The sequence below is a fragment of the Ambystoma mexicanum genome, chromosome 1p (genome assembly GCF_040938575.1).
Source record: "Ambystoma mexicanum isolate Mex_15411 chromosome 1p, UKY_AmexF1_1, whole genome shotgun sequence".
Taxonomy (NCBI): domain Eukaryota; kingdom Metazoa; phylum Chordata; class Amphibia; order Caudata; family Ambystomatidae; genus Ambystoma; species Ambystoma mexicanum.
The window spans coordinates 1,056,710,282-1,056,723,970 of record NC_090921.1 but is presented as its reverse complement, the minus strand read 5'-3'; the positions used below and the strand labels follow the sequence as shown (position 1 = coordinate 1,056,723,970).

Sequence of the window (13,689 nt, the reverse complement as noted above, 5' to 3'; positions counted from 1 at the left end):
GCCAGTTGCCAGCTTTGCGACCAATCCCAGTGCAGGAGTCCCCCAACATCCTCCCTCTTGTCCACACGATTAAGGCTCAGGAACAGAAGTCTTCAGCTGCACCTTTTTCTTCATTTGTAAGGTCCTGTGACATGAGACAGAGTACTTACCTCTCGCGGTGAAAGTGCTTGAAACTTGCCTAATCAGCTTGTGACCCAATATATGAATCTTTCTTTTACTAACTACTTCTGAGAACTCTGGCAAAGACTTTTCCATTTAACTACCAGAACTGCTTTAACCTACACAAGACTTTAGCCCATTGACTTTGGCCCGACCTATTGCATTGAATTAACTCCTCTGGTGAACTCAAAGTATTTGCACTGTCTAAGAGTAACTAATCTTTGTATTACCCTATGCCATTTTGCTCCTCCTTCAAAGTAGTTTAAATGCCTCAGAAACATAGTGTAAAGTACTGAAGTACATTTGTGTGCAATGTAGATTGCCTCCTTTTAGTGAATGTTTTATGACTGTGAAATAAATTAATAAGTGTTTTACCAAGAAACCTTGAGTGTAAGGGTTTATTTGAATACTTGTGATTGTAGACCTCTGCGTAACATCATAACAGCTCACATTCCCCTCTTGAAATAAGACTGGCTGCTCAGCAACACTACCAAAACTGTAGTACAGATTTATACCAAAGGTTGGTTTGCTTACACCTGTAGTCCTAGTTGTGTGTAGTGGTCCCAAAGGGTAATGCATACAAACTCTGCCTAATACTTTTCTATGTATCCCCCCCCCCCCCCCCCCCCCCCCCAAGTCTTTCAAAAACAGTAATCTGCTCCATGTTGCCACACTAAACTGTCGCTCTGCTGTCAAGCATTCCTGATATCTGGCAACTCATTGAACTCCTAGATATGGATGTCCTAGCCCTTACTGAGACATGGTTCAAGGACAACTCTGTCACAGGTTTTGACACTTCTCCCTGAAGGCTATAAGATCTTCTCTGTACCCAGGCCCGAGGGGGTAGTAGCCCTGATTTTTTTCTCCGTCTCTCACTCTGGCCATCTTCCATCAGCCTCCAGGCCAGCCCACCCTATTCTCTGTATGGGCTGACCTGGCCTCTTCTCTTCTTTTCTCATCCTCCTGCTAGGGATCTTAACATCCATCTTGACTCCTCAGGGCCTTTCCGCAACCTATGTGACTCTCGACGCACACCACTGGCCACACCTCTCTATCCCACTCACCACCTCACTCTCCTGGACGGATCATTCTCTTCTCTCTTCCCATATGAAGCTCTCTTCTCCTCTAGCTCTGGCACACCCTTCACTGCCTCCCGCCTTCAAGGTCATCTGACCCATGAAAAGTGTGACAGTGGCTGCCTTTGCCTCCACCTTTGCTCCTCCCACTCCTACGGCTGACTCCCACCCTTACACAGCCCTCTCAAACTTTCACCTCTCCATCTCAAACACTCTGGACATTCTTGCCCCCATCATAAGGGTCCGTCTGAAGCCTTCCAAAAAGTGCAACTCTTGCTAGGACTCCAATTTGGCTGCCCTTAACGAAAGTGCAGATCAGAGGAACGGAAATGGGGACCTTCAGGTGCACCATCTGACAAACTGGCCTGCCGCCTCCTTTAAAGGCAATATAGACTAATGCATCCGCTCCAAGAAGAGCCTATATTCAAGCCTGCATCTCAGAGGCATCTAACAACATGGCTGAACTCCTCAAAGTCCTATTGCAGCCTCTTCCTCTACAGCACCCTCCCAGGCCCTTTGCTCGGCCCTGGCTGCTCATTTCACTGCCAAAACGCAGGATATCCTCTCCTCTCTCTCCCCTGCATCTTCACCTACACCCACATCTATTAGGCCCCCCCTTGGAATTTCCCTCTTCTCTCCTCCCTCTCCCCGTCACACCTGAAGAGGTCTCTAGACAAGTCTGGTCCATGAAAGCCTCTCCCAAACAGGTTGACCCATGCCCTCCTAAAACCATAAAGGACAACATTGATTTTCTTGCTGCAGCCTTGACTGGCCTCTGCAACCTCTCCTTCTCCACTGCCATTTTCCCCACTTCTCTGAAGCACTCTTGTGCGCCCTCTGCTCAAAAAACCCTCTGCTCACCCTTCTATCCTGGCAAACTATCACCTGATCTCTATCACTCCTTTCCTGGGGAAACTGGCCATCTCTCAGCTTACCTTCCACACTGAATCTGTTGCTCGTCTCCATGGCCATCAGTCTGGCTTTAGAGCATCCAGAGGCACATAAACTTCTCTTCTAAACACCTGGGAAGACCTGCTCTCAAATCTTGACTCAAACTCTCCTTCTGTCCTCATTCTTTCCGATCCCTCTCCTGCCTTTGACACTGTAAACCACAACATCCTAATCTCCACTCTCTGCGATACCCTGGGTAACACAGATTTGGCTCTGGCATGGCTTGCCTCCTTCTCGGACCATCCTGCCCAGGTGGAACTGGATCCTTTCTCTCCATCATTCTCTTCTTGTAGTGTCTCCCGGGGATCCAACCTATTCCCATGGTTCTTCAATGTATACATGGCTCATCTTTCCCACATGATCTCTACCTTCACCTCCAACTTTGTGTTCTGCGGATGACACTCAGCTCTCCTTCAGGCTACCCTCGGCCTCTTCCTCGCTCATTCCTGCCCGTCTGTCCGCAATTCAGTCTTGGTGTGCTACGAACGTTCTCTACCTCAATGCCAGTAAAACAGATTGTTTCATTGGGACCCCTGACCCCGCTTTACCAATTTCTCACTGGTCGGCCTCCCTTGGCCCTGCGCCCTCACCTGCTAGTGAGGCAAAGAATCTGGGGGTCATTTTCTACTCCACTCTCCTCACATCTTGGACATCTCCAAAAAGTCCCACTACAAGCTGCACCTCCTCAGAGCTATTCTACCTTTTCTCACCTTTCCCCAAAGGCTCACCGTCTCCAGAGCCCTGGTTCTCTCTAGGCTTGACTATTGCAACAGCCTCTTTTCTCAATCTTCCTACTTTTACACTCAGTCCACTACAACTCATCCAGAACAGAACCGCAAGACTTCTCCTTGGCCTCAAGCCCAGGGACAGCATCTCTATGGTGCTGAAATTCCTCCACTGGCTCCCCATGGCTGCTAGGATCAAGTTAAAGACCCTCTGCATAGTCCACAAGGCTTTCTGGGGCTGGGGCCTGCACTATCTACAACTTCTACAATACTCTCCTTCTAGAGCACTTCTAGAACACTCCGCTCGTCCTCCAACTTTCTGCAGGTGAGCAGTTTTTCCAACCAGAGATTTGGGGGTAGATCTTTATCCTCCGCAAGTGCCTCGCTCTGGAACAGCCACCCTGCCCCTCTCGGCCTTGAGCCGGAGCTACTTAAGTTCTGGAAACTCTGCAAGACCTACTTTCCAGACTGGTCGCCTGGCTCGCCTCCATAGCCTCACAGGGTCCCAGGCTCCCCCGCCAGGCTTTGTACTTGCCTCCGCACCTCTGCACCGTGCTCAGCACTACGGCACTTTTAGCACCCTTTCCATGAGGGGTAACCCCTCTGCACCTAACCCAGGGCCCTGCTGGACGGGGAACACTTATTTCGCCACCCCTCCCCACTTGCACTTCCGTCTGTACATGTGCATGACCTGAATGTACTAGGCCTAATAAGTTCTGTCTTGTCCCCCCTTTGTCTCCCCTCCCTAATTTGGTTGCACCTGAAACACTTCATGCACTTGTACTAGGAGAAATGCTGTCAGGCCTAATACGCTAGATACTTTTTTGTTAGATCATTGGAAAACATCAAGGCCTAAGAAGAATAACTACTGTATTCCCTTGCTCCCTTCCCACCTTGAAGCGCTTTGTTTATTTGTACAGCGCTTATACACAAGTGAAGTGCTTCAATTATAATAAAAAATTACAGTTACACACTCAGTCGGCCCCTGCTGCCTTATCCCATCATCATCAGCTCTAAAGTCATTGCTCAGTGGTCTGTCAGCCATGCAGTCACTGGGATACTGCTACACCCTTCCAGCCTCCATGGAGACCTCATTCTGCCACCTACTTCCAGGCACCCCATACTGCAGTAGTTACTAAACCAATGAACAGCATGACATAAAACCAGCAACTATTGATCGAAAAGCTCATCTCGGACTCTCGGGCAGCTTTATTCACCATTCACAAAACCGCATTCTAAGCCCACTAAATGACATGGGGGTTACATATGAACCGCGTTTTAATCTAGAAAAAATGTGTGCTGAAAACATGTGTTACAACTGCACACAATTAAAATAACTAGGCTTTGTTAGCAGGATTAAATGCATACTGACAAACTAGAGATAAAAGGACCTACCAGAGTGGGTCCTCATGTGGCGTTTCAGCTTGTATGTATCTCTGCTGGCATAGCTGCATAAGCTGCACTGGAATGGGCGCTCTCCAGTGTGAGAACGGATGTGGCGTTTCAACTTGCTGACCTAAGAAAGGAAGGTAACACATATCTAAGACTTGTTAACCATAAAAGACATAGGGAATTCTGGACCAAGAAAATTGTTGCTTGCTGCAAAGGTAGAGACTTGTGAGCAAAATTACAAACACCCAACCGCCACAGGCCTCAATCTAAATATATTGTAATGCAGAAGGCAAAAAGTCAAGGTGCAAGCAACTAAGCAGCCATTAAAAAAAGTCACTAGCCACCTCAATTCAATACATACACACAGCACACCATTTCTTACTCAAGTCAAATATCACCAACTAATGGCGAGTGTAAAGTCTGCAGTGTTCCAACATGTACCAAGACATCCCAATTTCTGCTAAAACGAGACATGCCATACGGCCAAGAGTAGGGTCTAGCACGCAGAAACTGTGCAACTAAGTCCATCAAAATGGTAACATGCACCCTCATCAAGCAAATGCTCATCACTTCCTAGCCATCCTTTTCTAATTCCTAACATGATAAACTGGTACAAGAGTCCAATGCAAAGATTTAGGACCATTCAAGTTAATAGATGGGATAGCACTGCTTGGCAAATCGGAGGATCAGCAGAAGGAATAGTAATTACTAAATATGTGAGAAGTCATACCTGCCCTACAATGTCTCAAACTTCATACCATTATAGGGCACCTTTTCTCAGACATGGTACCCAGTAATATTGTCCGATAAAAATGAATGTAGAATCAAACAATTTAAGAAAGAACCGATCAAAGGTTTGAAACAAATGTGTGGTCCAAAAACAACCACAGTGTAAGAGTGGGGCAGTTACTTGAGCGACAAAGCCTGACAGGTGGATGCTTTTCCAGGCCAGGTAATGCCCAAGCCAATTACAAGTCTGAGCGAAGTGAGGAATGTTATCCTGGGCATTAACTGCCCCGAGAAAATCCCCCGCCCGTTTATTGCCATTAGCATTCCAGACCGTTCACCCGGGATGCTACTAGTTTTTTTTAAGTTGAGAAACATCACGGTCGCCATTTCTCAACTTTAAAAAAAACGACAAACCAAGATGGACGTCATAGATTAGGCAGAAGGGACTACGCAATTGCCATGACTGAAATGCGCTGGAAACACTGAGTGTTCCCAGCACCAGTAAGGGAGAAAGGAGCGCAAGGTATGTCCGGAGGGGGACGTGGAAATTGGGGTTGGAAGGTTGTTGGGGGGCTGGCAGAAAAGAACGGGGGCGTGGGCCGAGGGAAGCACTCACCTGAATTCCTGGCGTGAAGATGTTGGCCTCCTGCTTCCGAGGAGGATGGAAGCAGGGACTTTGAGGTAAAGACCATGTTCCAAGCCTCCTGATTGGCTGGGAGGCACCCACACACCCCTCAATGGGTGCTAATATTCTTCAATTCCAGATAATGCAAAGGGATTAATTTGAAACTTGTAGTAGAACTTCAAAAAGAAGGCTGGTGAGAACGTATATCACTTCAATGGGACTTTGTGTGGTACGTGCACTGCTCTAACAAAACATCCAGCCACAAAATACGTGACAAGGACCTAGCAACACAAGGAGGCCGAATGCACAAAAATCAGACAGTAAAGAATAGGATGTCTCTAGTGGAAGCATATAGCCCCATGGGAGCCTGCAAATGCTGCATGTGCCCTACACAAACAGCCATAAAAATGAACTACACAATACGCTAAAAAGCTAAAGTCTAGCAAGGCCAAAGGCTCATGAATGGCTGTGTCACACAAAAAGAATACAAGTGAACATTATCCATTCTATTCAGTATACACTCGTCCAGTCTTGGTTTCAACTTTGCATTCTTGTGGTCTTGGATTTTTCACATTAAAAAACTAGGACTAAAAGTCCCAAAATACAACTAAAAACCAGCACTGGACTAGTGTCACCAGAATGGAACAGATAATGTTGGCATGCATACTTAAGGGCAAAGGCTCAAGCATGACCATGCCATGTAGCTGCAACCTCATCTTCCCCACACAAATCACTTGATCGGCTCCAACTACCATCGATTATCTAAATTTGACAAAAGCAAGTAATTACCAGGTTACTCACCGTAGTGACCACCTTACTCCTAGTCCATAGTCCCCTTTCCTCCATACTTATGGGACATCTCTCCGTCCTGTGGGACGGGACCGGAGCACTTTGTAAAAAGCATCCACATTTTTTTCCAACAATGTGTCCTTCCTCTCTTTCTTGCGTGGGGACCGGCACGCGGCTGTAACCCCGCCCATCTTGGCTCCGCCCCACGCATCGCCCATCAGTCCTTTTCTATCGCCAGGTCAAAGACCCATTAGCAATAACAGGGGAACCTTATTAGAGGCGAGTATGGAGGAAAGGGGACTATGGACTAGGAGTAAGGTGGTCACTACGGTGAGTAACCTGGTAATACTCCTACGTCCCGTCCCCACACCCCGCTCTCTCCCAAAGAGAAGCAGAGATATCTCCTGTGTGGTTTCCATATGAGGATATGCATGTACGTGTCCTGAAGATCCACAACACTGAGCCAGTCGCCCGTCTGCAAGGAGGAGCGTATCTGGCTGGGCGTGATCATCTTGAATTTCTCTTGGGGTAGGAAAAGATTGAACTGGGAAAGGTCTAGGATGGTGCGCAGGCCAGCCTGGTTGGGTTTGGGCACCGTAAACAGCCGGGAGTAGAAGCCCTTCCCTCGCTCCCCGAGGGGAACGGGTTCCACAGCTCTGAGGTCCAGAAGTTTCTGAACCTCGGCTTTGAGGGAGGGCGAGCCCGACAGCTGAAAAGGAAGTTTGCGGGGTGGGGTAGGGGGTAGAGGTAAGCTGAAGCCCGCTCGAGCGACTGACAAGACCCATCTGTCTTCTGTGATGGTCTGCCACACCTCCCAATGAGACGCAATGCGTCCTCCCACCGGGGTCTCGTGCGAGCACAGAAAACCCTCATTTAGTAGGTTTATCAGTGGCGGTGCCACCTGAACCTGAGGAGGAGGCTGAAGAGCGGGAGAAAAACCACATCTGTTGCCTAGGGCGTTTATTCCCCGCAGGGGTATCCACTCTGCGAGATTTGCGGTCGAGGAAGCCCCTAAAGCCAGAGGAGGGTCGACTTTGTGACAACGGTCTCTGGGTTTTGAAAGGAGCCTTAACCAGGACAATGACTTGGCTGTCTGAGTGCTATCCTTCGTCTTGGTGAGCTCTACATCTGTTGTAGAATGAAAGAGCTCCTTACCATCGAACGGAAGGTCCAACACCTTGTCCTGCACTTCTTTTGAAAATTTAGTGGCATGCAGCTACGCCTGCCGTGACAAGACGACAGGGCTGCCACTTCCGAAGAATGTAGCCTGTACCTTGCGTCAATCTTATTGACAAAAAGACCCAAGTGTGGCTTTTCCCAGACTCTTCGGACCTCGGCCAGAACATCCTTCTGCAGGAACAGGCCGGTACGCTCCAAGGGAGACAGGGTGAACGCCCCAGAAAACACGCCCTCCTCCGGAGCGGGTGCCTCGGGCACCGGAACATCTAAGAAACTCATCATGTCCAGTACCCGGTCATGAAAAGCTCTGGGAGCGGGGAAGTTCCTCGTTGTCCTGATCGCCTTGAGGGTCATCTGACAGGTCAGGATCCTGCTGAGCCGTGTCAGGCACTGCCTCGTCCACTGGGGACAATGGCAGCAAAGGCGGAAGAGCCGGGGAGGCACTACAGGCAAGGGAGTCCCCGGTGGAACCAACGGAGGAACGGGTGGATCCTAAGGCGTAGGTGGACATATCTCCCTGAAAAGCCCTTTGAAATATTCCCTCATGGGGTCGGTGCGCATAAGCGCTTGAAATTTACCAAAAAAGGCGTCCTCCGGAGACGGTTTCGGAACCCGAGGAGGCCTCTCATGAGGTGGACAAATCCAAGGACGTAGCAGGGAAGGGTGCCAGACCAGCCCCTCCACCGACGTATCCACATAAATCAAAGGTGCCGCCCCCGCTGGGCAACAAAACACTGTGCTGAAGAGGCATCCGGGCGTTCCAATCATAAACCGGCCGGTAAGGATACGCACAAGGGACCTTAGGTTCACCCAAGGGAACAATCCCTACACCAGAGGCCGATGACGTAGTTGTAGTGGTAGCACCTAAAATGGCCGCCGCGGTCGTGTCGGGAAAGGGCGCCATTTTGTCCTCATCTGAGGGGGAACTGCGGCACGTGAGGTAGTGAGGCAGGGGTCCCCGTCGATGGATCAGGGGTCTTAATCTTAGCCTTAACATAAGGAACCTCGGCAGAGCCGGTACTATGAGGCCTGGAATGTTTTTGTGACATACCAACCGCCAACTGAGCCTTCGAAGGAAGGACCTCGGCACTGCCAGTAAAAGAAGAACTTTGCTTCTTTGCCCCCTCAACAGGTCTGGTGTCACCACAAGAGTGGGAACGGTGAGCAACAGCTTTCACCGACAAAGCCTTGACCAGCCTCTCAGAACTGTTGGTAGCTTTAGCCTCTGAACGAGGGACCTCGGACCCAGGCCCGTTAAAAGCCTCATGAGCGGGCCTCGAACATCCGTTCGGTAACAACAAGCCCAGCCAAGACCTCGGGGCGAACCCCGGTCTTATCTTTGAGGGAAGCCGACAGAGGCCTCCGGAGCGAGCTCCGGTACCCCACGACTCAGAATTGGGTCTACAAACAGCCCCCACACGAGGGGCCTCGGAGCCTACTCCGGTATTCACAGACCCCTTACGGAGACCCTCGGAGAAAACTCTGGTAGAATTATTAGGCCCGAAGGGCACCTCAAGGCGAACCCCAGTGACAGAGCGATCAACGCCCATCCCGGCCCGAGAGGAACCCGGAAAGGTATCCCCCGGCCGGGGTGCTCTGAAAAGTAAAGAACTTACCGGGCGTTTCTTCTTCTCGTCGATGAACGCCTGAAAATGTGAAGGAGGAGTTCGCCGGAACACCTCCTCCCACCGCTCCAACCGACATTAAAGTGCTCGGACCAAAAGGGAGTCACAGTAAAAACAGGAGTCCCAATGGTGATCCGGACCCAAACACTCTAAGCAAAGAGGATGGGGATCCGCCCTCTCGAAGCGACGGTGACACGATGAACAATCAGGAAAGTCTAGCTTGAAGGACAAATTTTGGGAAAAAACGTGGATGCTTTTTACAAAGTTTTTCCGGTCCCGTCTCACAGGACGGAGAGATGTCCCATAAGTATGGAGGAAAGGGGACAGGACGTAGGAGTATTAAGAATTACTCCACACAATGACTCTTGTCCATGCCAGCTAAAAACAAACTAGGAATATCTAACCTGGAACCTGGGTAAAGAGATGAAGATTGTTTTACAAATCATCACAAATACATGGAAGTACAGATATTGTTTAAGATTTTTTTAAAGTCCACACAAAAGGACTTTACAAAACTATACCGCGGGCAATACGGACACTCCTACTCTTAGTATAAGGATGTACCACCTGATTTATTTGATATAAGATGACAGAGCAGTCAGGCTCATTTTAGGAGGGAGAGAGGGCTGTAGAGAGGTACAAAAGGACGTGTAGCATACATATGGTCCAAGAAACACAAACTGATGTTTTGTAAAGAGTATGGTTTATTTTATGTATATAAAGTTAAAGCATTCTTTAGAAAGGTAGGTACTATTATAAGACGATCACAATAAAAAAAAAAAAAATTTATTTATTTTTTTTTTATTTTTTTAAAACCACACTTCTGGTACGTGAACCCAATTATGAACCTTATTCAGAATAGCAGTATGCAGTTCAAGGAGAGTAAAACCTAGTGTTACATATTTTTAATGGCAGTAAGTTATTCAAGGGGAGTAAAATCACATTAGAAGACTTTTAGAATGACAGTATGTAATTCAAGGTAAGCAGACCCTATTGGTAGAAAACTTATTTATTCAGTTTCAGGAATAATGCAGTTATACCAGAAATGGCACAAGTTAAGTATCTTGCAACATATGTTACTTATTCTTTCAGGAATTATAAAGTTTACACTCATATTAGAATAGTGGAATTCAATTCCACTATTCTAATGTTCTAATACAATTCAAAGGTAAGTAATAACTTGTGAATTACTTTTCAAAATGGCATTATCCACTTCAAAGATAAGTAATAACTCAGTATATACGCCATTTAGAATGGCAGTATGCTATTATTCAAGGCGAGTGCAACTATCGGTAATACATGGTTGCATTTATTCAGTTTCAGGACTAATACAGTTATACCAACTGTTACTTTATAGAAACTAAAGTTACTGACTTAAGTGACTAGAGTACTCGTAGTTCACAGGCCCCTTTCTTCCATCCTTGTGGGGAGTCGCCCAACATGGGGATGGTACCAGAAACTTTGGCAGTGAAAAAATGAGCTTCCCCATTAAATTAAGTAAAGCGCGACCTCGGGCGCCTCGCCTCAGTCCCCTTTGAACACATTGGACACAGATACTTGGCTACACTTACATATATTAGCCCTTGGCATACTAGCGGGGGAAGTTGGGTGGGACTATAAGTAACTTTAATTACTCATATGTTCCGTCCCCTTTCCTCCATCCTTGTGGGAGATTCCACTGAATAAGAAACATAGGGTGGAGCCGTGATAACCTGCCTCATATCTAGGATGAAGCGCATAGGTTCTTTAGAAATGCCTGAGCAAACTCTGCATCGCGTCTGGAGTGGGTATCCAATGAATAGTGCTTACATAGACTGAGTGGCCCAGGTAGCCTCCTTGCTGATGACTTCCCAAGTAACGTGACGGCGTGACCGCATGAGCATGAATCACCTCAGCAACTGGTTTGCCCTACGGATGTATACGCCTCCGAAATGACCTAAACCATCCAGACGGTTGAAGCCTTAGAGCCCCAAAACTCACCAACAGTGCCTCAGACTTCCTGAAGGATTTCTTCCGAGAGATACAACTTTAGGACCCTTTTAAGGTCCAAGGAATGCAGAGCCCTCTCTGCCTCACACTGTGGATTCGGGAAGAACACAGAGCAGAACTCTTGATTCAGATGAAATGGAGAGACCACCTTGGGCAAGAAGTTTGGGCGAGTGACGGCGTGACCGCATGAGCATGAATCACCTCAGCAACTGGTTTGCCCTACGGATGTATACGCCTCCGAAATGACCTAAACCATCCAGACGGTTGAAGCCTTAGAGCCCCAAAACTCACCAACAGTGCCTCAGACTTCCTGAAGGATTTCTTCCGAGAGATACAACTTTAGGACCCTTTTAAGGTCCAAGGAATGCAGAGCCCTCTCTGCCTCACACTGTGGATTCGGGAAGAACACAGAGCAGAACTCTTGATTCAGATGAAATGGAGAGACCACCTTGGGCAAGAAGTTTGGGCGAGTGCGCAAGATGACCTTGCCACTGTGAAACGTGGTGAAGTGCTTGCACGAAGAAGACGCATGCAGCTCGCTAACCCTGTGTGCAGAGGTGAGAGCTGCCAATAAAACAGTATGTAGCGTCAACAAGCGTATCCACAGAAGCCATCAGCTCGAAAAGGCTTGCGTTGCAAAGCTGCAAGAACCATATTGAGGTCCCAGACTGGGTGTGGTCTATGCACAGGAGGGAAAAGCCTAGACAACCCCTTAAAGTGGGCCTTGACCACCCAGTTGGCTGCCGAAAACATAGGGTTAGGGGAGTTCTGGTAAGCCTCGATGGCCACCAAATACGCGTGCCAAGTATCCGCCAAGTATCTACCTGAACAATCCAGGTGCGCCAAAAAATTATAAGTTACTCACTGTAGTGACCAACGTACTCTTAGTCCAATTGGCCACCAAGTGGCGCTGGAGGTGCCTCATCTTGAGGCGTGTATGCTGAACAGTGAGCACGCAGGAAGCCATTAGGCTGATTATGTGTGGAACCACCATGCCGAGGGGAGGGGGGGGGAGGGAGGGGTGTCGAAATGGCCAGAAAGTGTCCCACGCCCTTGAGGTGGGACAGTCTTTTGGGTGTGGGGAACACTCACTGAACGGTAGTGTTCCAATGCACCCCCAGCTGATGAAGGGTATCCGCCAGCCTCTGGCAGGAGTGCACCGCCACTTTGGGCGACCCCGCCCTCACCAGCCAGTCATCCGAGTAAGAGTATAGATGATGGCCCTCCAAGCGGAGGAGGCCCACCACTGCGTTCATCAACTTCGTGAAAACACAAGGGGCCAAGTTCAGGTCAAAGGTAAGTGAAAGTGGCAAGACATGATCGCGACGCACAGAAACTTCCGATGCGGTCGATACAGGAGTACATGCAAGTACGTATCCTTGAGGACCAGGGAACACATCCAGTCCCCTATGCAGAACGAGACTCTGCTATGTGTGCAGGAGTAATCATCTTTAAGTGTTCCAGCAGTAAAGACCCTCAGGCCAGCCTGTTTGTTCTTGGGTACTGCAAAAATCCTGGACTAGTAACCGAAGCCCCTGGACCCCTCAGCTTGGGAGCCGGTAAACTGGAAGGCCTCAGGTCTGTCCCTGAACTGCACAGAAGGGTCACCAGGGCCCTCAGCTTGGGATCTGGTAATCTTAGAGGCCTTGGGCCTGCTGGAAACTGAATTAGAAGAACCTTGATCCATAGGAACCCCGGGGAAGGAGTTTTTCGTGTAGCAGATCTGAACAGAGGCACTACCTTGTTGACTAGAAGTCCCAGAGACGAAGTCCTTACGGTGAGGAGGAGGAGAAGTGTGGAAGATCTCCCACAACCGCGATAAATGATTCTTCAATGCCCTGTGACCGAGAGCGCTCCAGCGGTGGTCGGGCCACAAACACTCAAGAAAGAGTGCTACGTTGGGTCACAAGAGGCACATCTCGCGAATCCTCCTGCGGCCGACATGAGCTGGGGGAGGGGGAGGCACCGAAGGGAAGTGGAAAAATAATTGGAAAAGAGGGGAGCAAGCAGAAAGCTTAAAAAAAATGTAAAAAAATAAACGTCCGTGCGGGGAAAAAGGGACAGGTGAGGCACCAGAGGGTGGTAGCGCTATACTAAATTTAAAAAGGGAAAGTCCATTTTCCGCTGCCAAAAGGTTCCGGTACCGTCCCAAATAAAGTACAGTCATAAAATCATAAAAAGGACACAGATAAAAAATAAACGAAAGGGTGAGTGGGGAAAGACTCCCGCTCATTCGAGAACAGACAAATAATTCCTAGGTCCAGCGAAAGTTGGAGGGTCTCACAGGTGAGGGAAATTTGGCATCAAAATGAAAATCTAACGCAACAGTGTTCTTCTCATGCCGAGCTCTTCTCTTATACACTATATCCACGAGTTACAGGAATGGTTGGTAATGAGATTAACATTACTCCAATAGTATGTGAACGGGCAGCCAGATGTGTAGGAATGCT

At 48.5% G+C, this 13,689-nt stretch overlaps 1 protein-coding gene across 1 annotated transcript in view; it reads right to left on the bottom strand.

Annotated features, from left to right (window-relative positions):
- The window catches only part of CTCF (CCCTC-binding factor), a 601,567-nt gene that overhangs the window by 378,393 nt on the left and 209,485 nt on the right, over window positions 1–13,689 (bottom strand). The window contains exon 5 of the mRNA XM_069604497.1: window positions 4,307–4,427. Coding sequence (XP_069460598.1) covers window positions 4,307–4,427 — 121 coding nt within the window. The remainder of the gene's footprint in view (window positions 1–4,306; window positions 4,428–13,689) is intronic.